Raw genomic sequence first — 15467 nt, 5'->3', positions numbered from 1 at the left:
CTATATATATATATATATATAAAATTGGATTACCGACTGCAATTCTCTCGGCTTTTTTCAGGGCAATTAAAAACCAACTATTCGATGCGGTATCATCTTGGCATGGTGTGTAGGCTGTTTAAACAAAGAGCTGCAATGACTTGAAAGCTAGAGTACAGGAAAATAATACTTATGCATGCAATCAGTTATATTAATTTGTTTTAGATCACAAAAGTATGGACAAAGATCATCTTTTGTAACGATAGGCTGTTGTTGCTTGCTCGGCATGATTTAAACGAGGAAACGCATTAAATATATTTGCGGACCATTGACATTAACTATGAGGAGAATATGAAACAATCAAATATGAAAAAATTATTTCTGTTAAAAAATATAATATTAATACATTTTCTTGGTATTCCTTATATAGTATTAAAAAAACATTTTTAAGTTAGAGAAATATCTCAATGGTTGTCGTCATCGTTTTCTTATCTTTTTCTGATTTTAGGTTTTAACTTTCACTGTTAAATAAATAAAAGTATATAAGAACACTTTTATAGTAACATATTGTCCGATAATAATCTGTAACTATAAAAGTGTCCTTATATTTTATTAATTGGTATGCCTAATTTTAACATATTTTCTTATATATCATTGTATAATAACAATTGTTTTGTATATATTATCACTAGGAAGCAAAAATCTTAAATGCTAATTGCTAAAAAAAATCTTTGATCATATAATAATGGAAATATTACACTTGCTTATAAATACTTAAAAATAAGGTGCTATAATTAAAACACATAGATATTTAGAATAATGACATCAAAAAATATCTTATTAAATTGGAAGAATTTTTAAGCTTTAATAACTTTATTTTTGAAGTTCAGGATTTTCTTTTCTTGGACCTTGTACATTTTTTTCTTCTTTTCTGTTTAAAGTTACTAGACGGTATCGATTTCAATGGCGAAATTAAAAGTTCTTAAACGTCTAAACAAAAAACACGCAAAATAATTCTTTAATTCACAGCAGGATAAATCTTTCCAGCGCTTTTTATAATTCATTTGATATCACCTTTATATTTTCTGATATAAAACACGGAAAATTGCGTTTCCTATTTTGTGCTTTATAACATTTCTTGCCGGTCGCTATCGCGCAAACTGATATTTGACTACTACTATTAAATTTTTGCTTTCAGATGAGAAGAAAATCACCTCAAAATAAATAAATAAAAATATAGAAAACAATAAATGTATTAAAATAAGTTTTAAAAGGATGATAGTTACATGCGGAAAAATTCATTTTTAAAACGAAAAGTTGATGCTGCTCCGCCGTGACGTCATTGACAAAAATCAGAAGTTAGTATAGGAGCTTTAACTCAGAGCGACACGAGTCTCTTCGAAGGAGCGAATTTTCTATTCTCTCTTTAGCCCTGAGTTAATGTCCAGATATATCCTTGTGATAGTCCAGATTTGCCCTAACCAAGCAGTTTTCTTGGTGATTTTGCATTCCAGGAAATAATTTATCGTTATAATTTTAGATTTCAATCACCATGGTTTTATTATTATATAGGTTTATAGATGCATTTTTAAAAAAAAGTCACATGAATTCAGATATTTTCAAACTATTTATTCGGTGACGTAATACCGTTCATTTTGCTTCAGCCTATGAATATAAATTGAATGCTTAATTAAGTAAAAAATAACTGTGGCTGATGACATAAACTTCATTTTTGATTAAACAGAGCTGTAAGCTTGCAAACATCACTGACACAATCGTTTAAATAAATAAAAGAGTCTATAGTTTAATTTGTAACAATGCTTAGTGCTAAACCTATACAAAAAATACGTTTCTTACGAAAAACTCAATGGAAATTTTTTTGATAATTTTAAATATAAGATGCTAAAAATTGCCATAGTTCGAATTTCAGGACGCTAGCACAAATGATTCTTAAGTTATAAGAGAGACACACTGATTATCTCTTCCTTTTATTATTACACAAGGTAGCAATTTTTTTTTGTTTTCTGTTACAGATTTTTGGAATTTTCGCTTCGTTGATTTCAAATCTCCCATCGGTTTCTCTCAACAAGTTAATTTTTTTTTCAAATGATATTTTTAGTCTTATAATGTACAAACGTAATGTAAAAACGTTGCATATAACTGGGGGTCACGGAAGTGTTGCGACAAACTTCTAGGGCAGTTAGAAACCTACGTCTCGAAATGTCGCCGTACGCCGTTAGGGCTGCTTCTCTATTACGAACAGTTTCTTCGCCCCCTGTGCTTCTGAGTAGGTCATAACAAGAAAACTTTTTTAGCTGTGTAGGACGACATTTATGGGCATGGGTTCCTATGCAATTTTAAACCTGTTAATGTGCCATACCTGCCAACTCTTCCGGATTTTCCGGAAGATTTTGTTTTCATATTTAAAGTGGTAGTAAATATATACTATTTTTTCTTTTATAAACTTAATTTTTAAATGATTTTGATCACCACTATTCCTACAAAAATTTAGCACATATATTATTATGCGTTACTATCATGGTTGTCAACTTAAGTTTGCTCATATACAACGTATTTGTTTGCTTAAAATTGAAGTTTTAATTCCATTTTATTACCACTGGGGAAAATAATAATGAAAGGGATTAAAAGTTGGCAGGTATGATGTGCCCTAACTCTTGTAAAAGTTTGTCGCAATATTTATGCGACCCCTGCAATACATAGCGTTTTCAAACTTGTGCATTTTGTCACAAGATAGATTCCCACGTTGAATGCCACGCTAATTTTACACGGTGAATAACTACAAAATAAATTTGCAAATATAGACAGATTTTGCTACTTAATAAAAGTTTTATAATGACGTATCTGGGAAAAAGTGGTGAATTATATATACTTACAAATTGTTTAAAAAAAGTGGTGGATAGGAATCTACTAAATTGAATTTATTAAACCAAGAATCACAATAATTAAGTAAATTTCGAATAAGTTTTCTGCAATTCCATAAAAGAGTGTACTTTTTATTGTTCTATATCATGTTATACGCTGTCAGCCAGCTGTTTTTCGCGGTCTATGTGAAAGGTCAGTGTCAGCAAGCGGTGGCAGAAGCAGCCTAAATGTAATTTCAGTGTCAGCCACCGGTGGTTGACGCAGCCTAAATGTAATTTCAGTGTCAGCCACCGGTGGTGGTCGCGGCCCAAATGTAATTTCAGTGTCAGCCACTGGTGGTTGACGCTGCCTATATGGAAAGTCCAGTCTCAGTCACCGATGGCTGACGCGGCGCTCAACGTGTTAAAACTGTTACTTTAAAAAAGTCTGTAGTTTTAGAAGCAAATCTTATTTAAAATTTAAAGTCCCCACACCCGAATAAGGAAAAATCAAGTATATGTATAAATGCCACAATAAAATGTTTTCCCCAGTGTTGTAGGTCGACAAAACATAAATGTTATCCAATTATGTGCACGTACGTCACAACGCATATAGAATAAATGGAATATTTCTTAGAAACTTTAGACGCTTTTTCTCTTACTCACAAAGTAAATATATTCTTTTTTTAATTGAAATGATGTTCTCAACATACTTTCCCTAAATAGTTTTTATGACACGTTATAGCAACCTCTATCTTTTACTCATACTCATAAAACCACGTCCTCAGAGAACTTTCAAATTCAAACGGGATTTTTTCTTATCAGGGAATTATCGCAGATTTTATACCAACAAATCTTGAAGGTATCATATATAATTATATGACCCTAAAGAGATTAGGCGCTTTAGAGGAACTGTGAATCAAATAACATTTTTCTGGTGCAGTTTCTTTTCTGGTGTCTTGTTGTCATATTCCACATCAAATTTACTTTTATAATTTTTCGTTAAAGTAAAAGAAAATGGAAATTTTAAGAATCTTTCATATATGGTGTCTTTTTTGCTTGTGTTTCTGCCAGGAAGGGAATGAATCAGTCACTGATAATGGTAATGCACTTTTATTGTTTTTTATTAATCCCATTAGTCACAAATGTTCTCAGAGGTGACAATTTGCTCCGGACAGCAACTGGATGTCTTCGAGTGGAAGTCTTTTAATCTATGACTCTTGGTTTAATAAATTCGATTTATAAGGTTTTTACTGATTCCTAATTCAAAGGCTTATGAGATACCCCACTTTGTTACAGTTAAACCGTGGGCCTCCTCGGTTGAGCTGTATCGCCAGCCAAAATCTTTATTCGTGAAGGTGGTGGATTCGAATCCCGACGTATCTCTGAATGTATTTCTTCGTGATGTCCTTCCGTGTATTGCCCTATCTGACCTTGAACTTGACGAAGGCTTATAAGCCTTAATTGAGCACATTAACCTGTAAATGTAAGTTGTACTACTAAATAAATAAATAAATTCAGTTAAGCCGCCTTGACCGTGTTAAATACAAATACTTATGTTATTAATATAGTAACTGTGGAAACAGCTTTTGAAAAATAAATTAATACATTTTAATTAAACCTTTACGCTGTCATTTTTGATTTGTTTTTGAAAAGGAAAAAAAAAAGAATCGTAATTAGCAATTTAGTCTTTAGACAGGAATCGGTTAGCAAGAGTTAATGAGTGAATCAGAATTATACATATCCATAGTTTCAAACTTGTACATAATCCATACATCCATAGTTGTAAACTTGTACATAAAGTTGTAAATAAAGTTTTAGCCTTTTGGGGCATTAAATCTTCAATTTAAAGTTTAAAAATATTTTTCAACCTGCCACCACAAATCAATAATTAGATAATTTGTACATATGATCGATTTCTTTAGCTAGTTAGCACTTACTGCCATTATTTCAGCTCAGTTGCCCACGGACACTGTTATAGATGAAGGAGTGAGGTACTCCGTAGTTCACCTCTGTCTAAGTTTAGCATATTTAACTCTTAAATGTTTAAGTAGTTTAGTTTTTAGAAAAATCATTCATCCACTGATCGTAATTTTGACCTGAACCAGACAACGATCAATCTATAATTCAGTACCCCCAGAGGTAAGATTTGTTATGGGAACATGGAAGATTTTGCGATCCGACAGATTTAACGAGCATCAGTTTCCATTTATTACACTAAGAGTCTCAACTTTTCTATTGAGGATAAGCTCGTTCTGAATAGGCACCAGGAAAACTACATACAGTTTCAGTTCCTTTATTCTACAAGTTTTACTATTTGATTCGCTGCTTATGTATTAAATGTTTGGCAGAATGTGGAACACTTGGCATCCCTGAGATCGGCAGAATGTTAATGGTGATCAGTGGAGACTCTTAGGAAAATTATGAAAACTAAAATAATAATAATAATAATACTGTTTTTTTTTTTAAAATTATGTTAAAATCTGTGAAAGCACTACCCCTTTGCTATTAAGTATAAAACTGCACCGGTGCTTCTCCATATCGGTATAACAATTCAATGCAAAAATTTACGCAATTGGTTGCCAGATATTGCAGTAGATTTGCAGGATGGCCATATCTGTAAAAATTTAAAAAGAGAATTAGAGAAAAATTTTTTCAACCAATTCCTATTAAACAAAATTTTTTTTTTATGAATTAAAGCATATGCATCTAGACTGCTAATAAAATTCTCAAGTTTGAAGTGAAAATGAAAATTTTAAAACTTTCCAACGAAACGTTTCTTTTTCGATCAACGCATGTCTGTGAACAAATGTTTTTCTGTCTAAACACAATAAAATCGTAATATCGTTCACGATTTACTTACGTGTACCTGAAACACCTAATATTTTCAATATAGGATGGCGATAATAGAAGAAAAAGAAAAAAAGCGTAATTCTTCCTAAGGCGATAAAGGCGTAGCCCTTTCCTCTAAACCAGGGGTGTCAAACTAAAAACCTAACTTGGGCCAAATAAACAATGCTTAACTTTAAGTGGGCCGCAAAAAAAAAAAAGAAAAAAAATCAAAAGAAACAAATATTTTTATTTTGTACACTGTAGTAAACATATATAAAGTTAAATTATTGTTTGATACTTGATATCTCTTCTCTGCTATTATCTTTCCTATTTCAGAAGTAAATTTTATTGGCTGAGACTACTTTCAAAATTGACCCAACGTGAGCGTTATCAATACGGTTTCGGACAAGAGATTTATTTACATTCATAACAGAAAATAATTGCTCGCACTGATAAGTACTTCCAAACATGGAAATAATTTCATATGCGAATTTTCGAGTATTTTCAAACCTTGCCGGTAAATATTTGTAAAATTCAGGCACACCCACTTCAATGAATTTTGCCTTCAAATTTGAGTCGCACTGAATCNATGGGTCATCCGCCGTACAGCCCTGATTTGGCACCCAATGACTTCTTCTTATTCCCACACATCAAAAATAAATTACGTGGACAACGATTTTCGACCCCCGAAGAAGCGGTTGATGCATTCAAAACGCATGTTTTGGAGTTACCTCAATCGGACTGGAAAAAGTGCTTTGAAAATTGGTTCAAACGCATGCAAAAGTGTATTGATCATCATGGAGAATATTTTGAAAAACAATAAAACCAATTTCGATCCTACACATTTGTTTTTTCATTATTAGGCCAGAAATATAAATAGCAACCCACGTATAGTAACTGTAGAAACAGCTTTTGAAAAATAAATTAACACATTTTAACTAAACCCTTACGCTGCCATTTTTTGTTTTGTTTTTGAAAAGGAAAAAAAAATGAACCGTAATTAGCAATTCAGTCGCCAGACAGGAATCGGTTAGCAAAAGTTAATGGGTAAATTAGAATTATACATAACCATAGTTTCAAACTTGTACATAAACCATACATCCATAGTTGTAAACTTGTACATAAAATTGTAAATATAATTTTAGCGTTTTGGAGCATTAAATCTTCAATTTAAAGTTTAAAAATTTTTTTCAACTAACCACTTCAAATCAATAATTAAATAATATGTACATATGATCTATTTTTTAATCTAGTTAGCACTTACTGCTATTATCTCAGTTCAGTTGCCCGCGGGTACTGTTATAGATGAAGGAGTGAGGTACTCCGTAGTTCACCTCTATCTAAGTTTAGCATATTTAACTCTTAAATGTTTAAGTAGTTTAATTTTTAGAAAAATCATTCATCCACTGATCGTAATTTTGACCTGAACCAGAGAATGATCGTAATTTTGACTTGAACCAGAGAACGATCAATCTATAATTCAGTACCCCCAAAGGTGTGATTTGTTATGATCAGCGGAAACTTTTAGGAAAATTATAAGAACTAAAATATTAATAGTGTTTTTTTTAATCCTATTAAAATCAGTAAAAACACTATCCCTTTGCTATTGAGTATAAAACTGCACCGGTACTTCTCAATATCGGTATAACAGTTCAATGCAAAAATTTACGTAATTGGTTGCCAGATATTGCAGTAGTTTTGCAGGATGACCATATCTGTAAAAATTTAAAAAGAGAATTAGAGAAAAAAAATGTTTTAAATAATTTCTATTAATTAAAGCATTTGCATGAATTAAGTGAATTAAAGCATATGCTTCATGAATTGAATCTTTTATAAATTTATGACTCTTTTATGTTTGAAGGAACATTAAATATTACTGTCAGATTTTTACCAAGTTGCACAAAACAAAAGTACTGAGTTACAAATTAAAATAAGAAGTAGAGTTTTAAAAATATTTAATTGCATATTAAAAAATTCGGGCTACAATAACTTTAATGTGCACTCATGTATTAAACAATTAATGTGCAACAGATATCTAATTGTTAAGATATAAAACTTTGAAAATGTTGGTATTAAAACTTACATAGTAGCACACAATAAGTTCAATGAGAAAATTGAGGTTTGTCTGCTGCAACCAGAGAATAGATATTTACATTTTAAATTTAAAATTTACAAAAGGGTGTGTAAATATTTTCGTCCAAAATGAGTGGTTTCAAAAAGTTTAATCGGAGAATTTCTTCGAGAAAATTTCTGATATACACGTGTTAAATTATATTCAGAAAATACAAAAAAATGAAATAAAAAAGAGCAACACACACGATTAATTTTGTATGCGAATAAATATTTTCTTGGTTGCAAACCCTGAACAATAATTTCTATTTTGCACCGTTGGTATGATAAATTTCACAGAAACGAAGAAATAAGGTTTTTATTAACGAGAAAAGTATTTTAAACCCATACAGATTTTTTACGAAAACTGTCCGCAAAAAAACTAATATATTTTAGCTCACTGGCTACAAAAAAGGGCTTCGCGGGCCGGGTGCGGCCCCCGGGCCGCCAGTTGGAAACCACTGATCTAGATGCTAACAAAATTCTCAAGTTTGAAGTGAAAATGAAAATTTTAAAACTTTCCAATGTAACCTTTCTTTTCCCATCAACGCCTATCTGTTAACAAATGTTTTTCTGTATAAACACAATAAAATCGAAATATCGTTCATGATTTACTTACGTGTACCTAAAACACCTAATATTTTCAATACAGGATGGCGATAATAGAAGAAAATGAAAAAAAAGCGTAATTCTTCCTGAGGTGATACAAGCGTAGCCCTTTCCTCTAAACTATCACTCCATTAATTAAATTTCAAATAAACACTCACAGTTTAAAGCACGACAATTCATCGTCACCACGGTATGCGAGCAACCCAAATGGGCTGCAGCTGTGAGAACGATAAGTTAGTAACTTTAGTGTGATGAGCAACCCTAGATACGAGTGGTATTACCTAAAGCCCTGGATAGAGCCCTGATGGCTGAGGGGATAGAGCATTTGCCTTTCAAAGAGATGAAGGGTCCGAATCCCTGCGAAGGCTGATCGATACGAATTCCGCATACGGCAAGCACTGACCACAGCGCTGACATGAAATATCTTCCGTGGTAGACGGATCATGGGTTGGAGTCCTCTTGCCGTCAGGCTAACCGTAGGAGGTTCTCGTGGTCTTTTTCTCCATGTAGCGCAAATGCGGGTTAGTTCCATCAAAAAAAGTCCTAAACGAAAACAAATTTCTCTCAATACTTGACCCAGGTCTTCTGAATTGGGTTCAAAATTACAAGTCTACGGAGTTGAACATTAATTGTTGTAAAACCAAAAATTGGGTCAACTGTTCAACGACGGTAATAAAATAAAGCCCTGGATAAGTAGATAAAGTAGCGACACGCCGCTATGTTGGTAACTGCAACTTTCTTGTGATATCAACGATCGATATTTCTATTCTTAGACACCACTTTTTACTGATAATTATTTTTATATTCGTGAAGTTAACTTAAATATTTATTCTTTTTTTTTGCCTCTGAAATTATATGTTTTATTTTTATTTTATTCAGTGGAAAAAATACCTTATGTTTAAATAAAAACTTTCTGATTTCGTGTCTTTCCTAATCTGCTATAAATTTTTTTTTTAAACTCTGAAATTTTTTGCAGTCGTTTTTTTCTTTATGAGGTTCAAAGGGTGGCATGTTGTGTGATTTAAATCATGAAGGGCATTATTATCAGTGCTTAATGAGAAATTTCTATTCCCAACAGTTCAAATCTTTTTCTTCTTAATCCATAGGGGAGAGTGGGACCAATTGTAATATTTTTCACTTAACTATTTTTAACTAACAAAAAATCCAATATATTATTAGTATTAATTGACAGACGAGTAAAGTAGACTATCCTCTACTAGAAAAAAAAATAAATACCTTATTTTAAATGTTATTATATTAGTTATTAACAATTTTTGACAGTCGTGCACTTGTTACAATTGTCCCCACTTACGGGGTCAATTGTAACAGTTCATAAATTCAACTAAAACATAGTTAATTATACATATTATCATAGTTGTGATATATTTTTTTATTGATCAAAATAGTAGTGATATTTTAGGAGTAAAAATAATAATGAGCAGAGACCTAAAGGGTTAAACTTTTAACTTTAAGGGGTTAAAAATTTTAATTTATGCTGTGAAAGGTGACAAATAAAATAATGCACATGCAACATAATATAAATGATATAGGAAACTATTGGTGGTTCTTAAAGAGTTAAGTAATGGTTTGTAAACATAAGATTATTTATTTTCAGCTGTTACAATCGTCCCTTTACTTATTGTTACAATTGTCCCCAAGACGCCATTTCAGCTTCATTTGTTAAAAACAATGCTAGTTAGTTAACAAAACTAATATTTTTTTTATTGAAATGTTAATTAAGGTGTCCACTTACATATTCGGTTAATAATTTTTATTTTTTTAAACAAAATTACTTTGTTACAATATAATATTCTAATACCAAATAAGTACTTACGTAGCGTGAAAATATCTTTTGTGATGAAACTCTTTCAAAAGTACATAAAAATGGTTGCCAGCAGGGTTGAACATGTAAATTTATTAAATACATCTTGTGCGCCACCTAGGAACCAAATCTAGAACCCGACACTCGAAATTTTTGCTCTGTTACAATTGACCCCACTCTCCCCTACTCATTGTTACTTGGTCTTTTATAATAAAAAATTTCTAAAATTCTTAGTACAATTAATTAAATTTTAAAATGAAATCTTAATAAAAATTTTTGATGCAAATAACAAAATCAAATTTTTTTTAATGTTACAAATTTTTTAGGTAAATAATTTAAATAAAATGTGATTGTGAATTAAAGTATAAAACATTGTAAAAATATTTAACCAATAAATTTTCTTAAACAAAATTAATATTTTGGGAAAAATTTCAATTTTTTTTCAAAACACAATAATCTTGTTTTTAATTGTACTGTCTCATCAATTTATCGGTTTAATAAAAATAAGAGTTAAGGCTATTTATTGTTTATAGATTCATTATGATTGAGGTATATTATTTGAAAATTTATAATATTGCATGACAAATATTTTATTTTAATACATAATTTTCATAAAAAAACATTTTAATTTTATTAATTGGAGAAAGTAAACCAATAAAACTGCTAGGAATATAAAATGAAAAAATAAATATATATTTTACTGAATTAGTACAAAGGTATTTAAATTGCATTCAATTTGAATCTTTAATAATTTTTTATTTAATTAATGAGTAATAATGTTAATAACATATATTTAAAGAGGAAAAATACTTGCCATATATGTTAGTTATTTGAAATAAACACATAATTTTTTTATAAAATTAAACAAAGCAATTCGAATTGTTAATATAAACATTTTTAGAGACATTTCTTTAAAACCAGAAAGGCAAAATTTCATATAAGCAAACAAAATAATGAGCAATGTAAACAAGACAATATTTGACAAGAACAATGTACACAAGACAATAAAATGACAAGACAATGAATATTTTTAGCATTTTAAATATAAAATTTTATCGTACTAAGTATCGTTTGAGGTCCATTTATCTTTACCAATTCTATGCCGCCATACTTTCCGTCGTTCTTTATTGCGATGTCCATAGGGTAATCGATAGAATTTAAAGCCTCATTTTAACTTATTAGAACACCTAAATGCGCAACAACCTATCATTATTAGTTTCAAAGAACGAAACAAATAAAGTAAAAAGAAAAGTGAGAAATAACAGATCGGTTGCAATGATACTTCACCGTTTACTGGTCAACAAAATGGCGACTGTTTACTCATGTGATCTTCGATAGCCAATCAAAATTGAAAGCGGGACAAAGGCCGCAGGGAAAAGAGTGACGCTACTTATACTAGGTATAAGCTTTAGTATTATCAGGACGCCTAGGTCATCACTATAACAGAGTTACAGACAAGGTGATTGCCGGACCATCTATCGCCTATACAAACTTTTTTTTGTCGTTGAAAGATTTTTGTCAATCTCGTGCATTTATGTAAATAGTTGTATATATTTTATCAATCATTTTCCATTTTAGTACACTTGCATAAATGTTAATATTATTCTGATCCCTGTAAATATTATTATATTCTAATTTAGTTAAATCTCCATTATGTTTAATTTCCTATTGATTTAATCATATGTTCAACCGAATGGTTTCTCACTTATGACATTACTATTTGGTGCTTGGCAATCGCTCTCCCCCTTATTCCACTCTCACTTCAGATATTCCCCCCATTATATGTTAAAAAAATCCGACAAATCAGTTAATGCCTCTTCGCGGCAGCTCACTGAGATTTGAGCTATGTTCTAAAGTTCTCATCACAATACACTTAAGCGAAGTGCCAATTTATTCCCAAACCTTCATCATATTTGCGTTCCTGTTTCCTTATTGTCTTACACGAAGTCCAATAATTCAAAATGAATTGGAAAAGGGCTATTCGAAGCGTCAGATTTCCAGTTTGAACTTGATGACTATTTTCTGCTACAAATAACACCAATCTAACTATCACTAGCCTTTCAAGCCGAAGTACCGAGGTTTCCACATTATCCAACGGCAATTTGTGAGGTTTGTGGAAACGGTGAGCTTGCATAGGTGAATCAGACTCTCCGCTGGGGACTAGTGAGTTTATAATGATATAATACCAAGTACTAGTTACACATAAAAACTTTAATATTTCAAAATGGAATATGAGGATAGATGTTATGGCTCCCTACATTTTAAATATTTAATCTATCATTTAAAAATCTATCATTAAAAAAGTAAGAAGCTGGTGACATTTCAGGGGTATTTATTAATCGGGGAAAAAAGCATAAACTAGTCGCATCATACGGATATGTTTGATGTAACAAATTGTTTCTTTTACCACTCTGCTTTTAGCTTAACTAATCCACATCAGTTTTGAGTACGATAGTATGATTTTATTTCAAAATAGGTAATGGTAAATAAAATAGGACAAAGAATCATTAGCCTCGCCTTCTAATAAATCTATATTAACCCACCAAGAATATATATTAACCCACTAAGTTTAAAACCGATTTTTTATTTTCACCCTGATTATAGTCACTCTGAAAATTTCACTCACCTGGTTCAGCCACCCAGCTCTTACTTTATTCAAACTTTTTTTCTGAAAAAAAAAAAGCATTTAAAAAGCATTGAAATTGTTTATATATTTTTTTAAAAAAATGTATCTTGCTGGTTAGAATTGTTAGAAAAAAGATAAAAAAGTTTTTTCTATGAGTTCCCAATATTTGTTTGATTTTGTTCAAAAGGTATCTTTTTTGCGTACTACACTGGGATAAAAAATTAGGTTTTTAACATCAGAAAAGTTTGAATAAAAGTTCAATTTCGAGTATAGCTGTTTTCTTTTTCAGACCTAACCGATTCCTCTATTTCTATCTCTACGAATCTATGGATTTCATCATCTCTAAGCGATGAAGAAGACACATCTACTTGTAAGTACATCATTAAATAAAAATTTTAGCAAAAATTTAGAAAAAATTTAGCAAAATTTTAAGTAAAATTTTTTATATATATATACATATATATATATACATACAGGGTGATTCTAAAAAGATGGGCAAAATTTTGGGAAGTGATAGTTTTCAATGGAAAAAAATCAATCAGGAAAAAGTTTTTAGATTTGCATTTGGGGAATCGAAATTACGTATTACGAAATTACGTTTTTTTCTCCTCTTTTCTTTTTTTTTTCTAAAAAAATCAGTATAAAAGCTTTTACTATTTTTAAGTATTAACTATTTAACACTACTAACTTTATTTCAGATAAGAAATAGCTCTGTATATATGCTATCAAGGCATTAACTTTCAAATCTTTATGGTGAACATTTTCTCTAGCTAAGTTGATATTTTAATGTGTGACTTTATGTTTTGTTAATTTTATGTAAAATCATTTTTCGCACCCTCCGCATGTAAATGATTCAAAAGTTCATGTAAAACGTCACTTTGCTCCAGCTTTCTCGTAATAAGGCTTTTAAAATGCTGACAAAAACCTAAACAATTCTTAAGCTTTAGTTTTTAATTGTCTACCAATCTATAAAGGATCTTCTAAAAACCGTAGTAGTTGGCAGTGCTTTTTTGTCATGTATTCTCAGTGTTAAGGCAATCAGGATAAAAGAGATACAACAGGTAGCCAAACTATTTCTTTCGCAGTTAATTTTGGGCAGGGTAAAAATAGTTTGATTTATTTAATGAACTGCTACTTAGTTCAAAATTATATAGTTACACTTTAAACTAACATTAACAGGGATACCATTTAGTATTCTCATGCTCAATTTAAATTAATTGCGGGTTTTTCGTTTTTATTTTTGTGCTTTCCTTTTCTTCTTTTTTCACTTTTCCTATTTACATTTACAACTAATTTAAATACCTACTTCATTCTTACTTCACCCTATGAGTCAGCAAACATCACATAGGTAGTGAGATGGGCTCGTTGTCCAGGTACTCGCTGGGACGTATTTCTTGTTTCCACATTGACAGGGATGTCACGATGGATTAAATATGTAAAACTGGGTTTGTAATCAAAAGCAGAAAATCTATTTCAAGACATTAAATTAACATGTTCACGCCGGGAAAAGTGAAAATACTGGTACGGGAAAAGAAAAAATACTGGTAGAAGAACTATTTCAAATTTAGATAATATTCGGGAGGAGTTAATCTATTCTCAACAAGAAACAATTCAATGTAAGGAAATTTACCACGGCGAAGAAGCAATTAAATATAAAAATTGCATCTGTTAAAAACAATTGGTAGTTATGGACTTTTATTATTCCCGGAAAAAAACAAAAAAATGAAATTTATTGTTACCAGTGTTTACTCCAGTGCGCTGCCAAGATGAGACAATCTAGCGTGACCCACCGGTGGGTCACCCCGGCGTGAACGTGTTAAGCGACCTTTTTCAGAGATGCCAACTTGCTCCGGACAGCAAATATATATTATAAAGTAGTAGTTTATCAGTTGTGATTCTTAATTTAATAAATTCAATTTAGTAGATTTTTATCCACCACTATTTCTACATATTTCGTAGGCTTATATAATTCACCGCTTTGCATACCTGCCAACTTTTAATCCCTTCCATTATCTTTTTTCCTAGTGGTAGTAAAATGTAATTAAAACTTCAATTTTAAGCAAACAATTACATTGTATTTGAGAAAACTTAAGTTGACAACCATGATAGTAACGCATATTAGTATATGTGCTTAATTTTTGTAAGAATAGTAGTGATCAAAATCATTTAAAAATTAAGTTTATAAAAGAAAAAATAGTATATATTTACTACCACTTTAAATATGAAAATAAAATCTTCCGGAAGAGTTGGCAGGTATGGCTTTGTAGTACGTATGCCATGCTATACCTTTTAAAAAGCAAGCAAAAATAGTCAAATATTTGCAAAATTTACTTTATAGTTATCTACCGTTTTATTAATTACTAGGAGGCTCCACCCACTGCTCGCTAACGCTCGTCAACCCCCGAGAATTGCTACGCAATCCTATGTGGTTCACGCCGTGAACCATGGCTCGCTGCGCTCGCTTGCCAATGAACACAATGTTCTAGCACAAAGACATAGTATATTATCAAAGACATAGTATTTTATCATCAAAGACATAGTATTGTACTTATGTAGAAGAATTCTATCAATGTTCTTATTGGCTTTTAAAAAAGTATATTAGCTATTTAGATTGTACATGGTGAAAAAA

General features: G+C 30.9%; 1 protein-coding gene across 5 annotated transcripts in view; it reads left to right on the top strand.

The window, feature by feature from the left end:
• Positions 1–3741: 3741 nt before the first annotated feature.
• The window catches only part of LOC107451810 (neurogenic locus notch homolog protein 2), a 148304-nt gene continuing 136578 nt past the window's right edge, over positions 3742–15467 (top strand). For 4 of the 5 annotated variants that reach the window (XM_071185176.1, XM_071185174.1, XM_071185175.1 and 1 more), the window contains exon 1: positions 3742–3942. In XM_071185176.1, the coding sequence (XP_071041277.1) occupies positions 3858–3942 (85 nt within the window). In that variant the 5' untranslated portion in view covers positions 3742–3857. Of the gene's footprint in view, positions 3943–13127; positions 13209–15467 lie in introns of all 5 variants that reach the window. The other variant, XM_043050667.2, reaches the window with a different exon arrangement.

The sequence above is a fragment of the Parasteatoda tepidariorum genome, chromosome 9, assembly GCF_043381705.1.
Source record: "Parasteatoda tepidariorum isolate YZ-2023 chromosome 9, CAS_Ptep_4.0, whole genome shotgun sequence".
Taxonomy (NCBI): Eukaryota; Metazoa; Arthropoda; class Arachnida; order Araneae; family Theridiidae; genus Parasteatoda; species Parasteatoda tepidariorum.
Note: the sequence above shows the minus strand (reverse complement) of the source record. Positions and strands in the feature narration are given on the sequence as shown.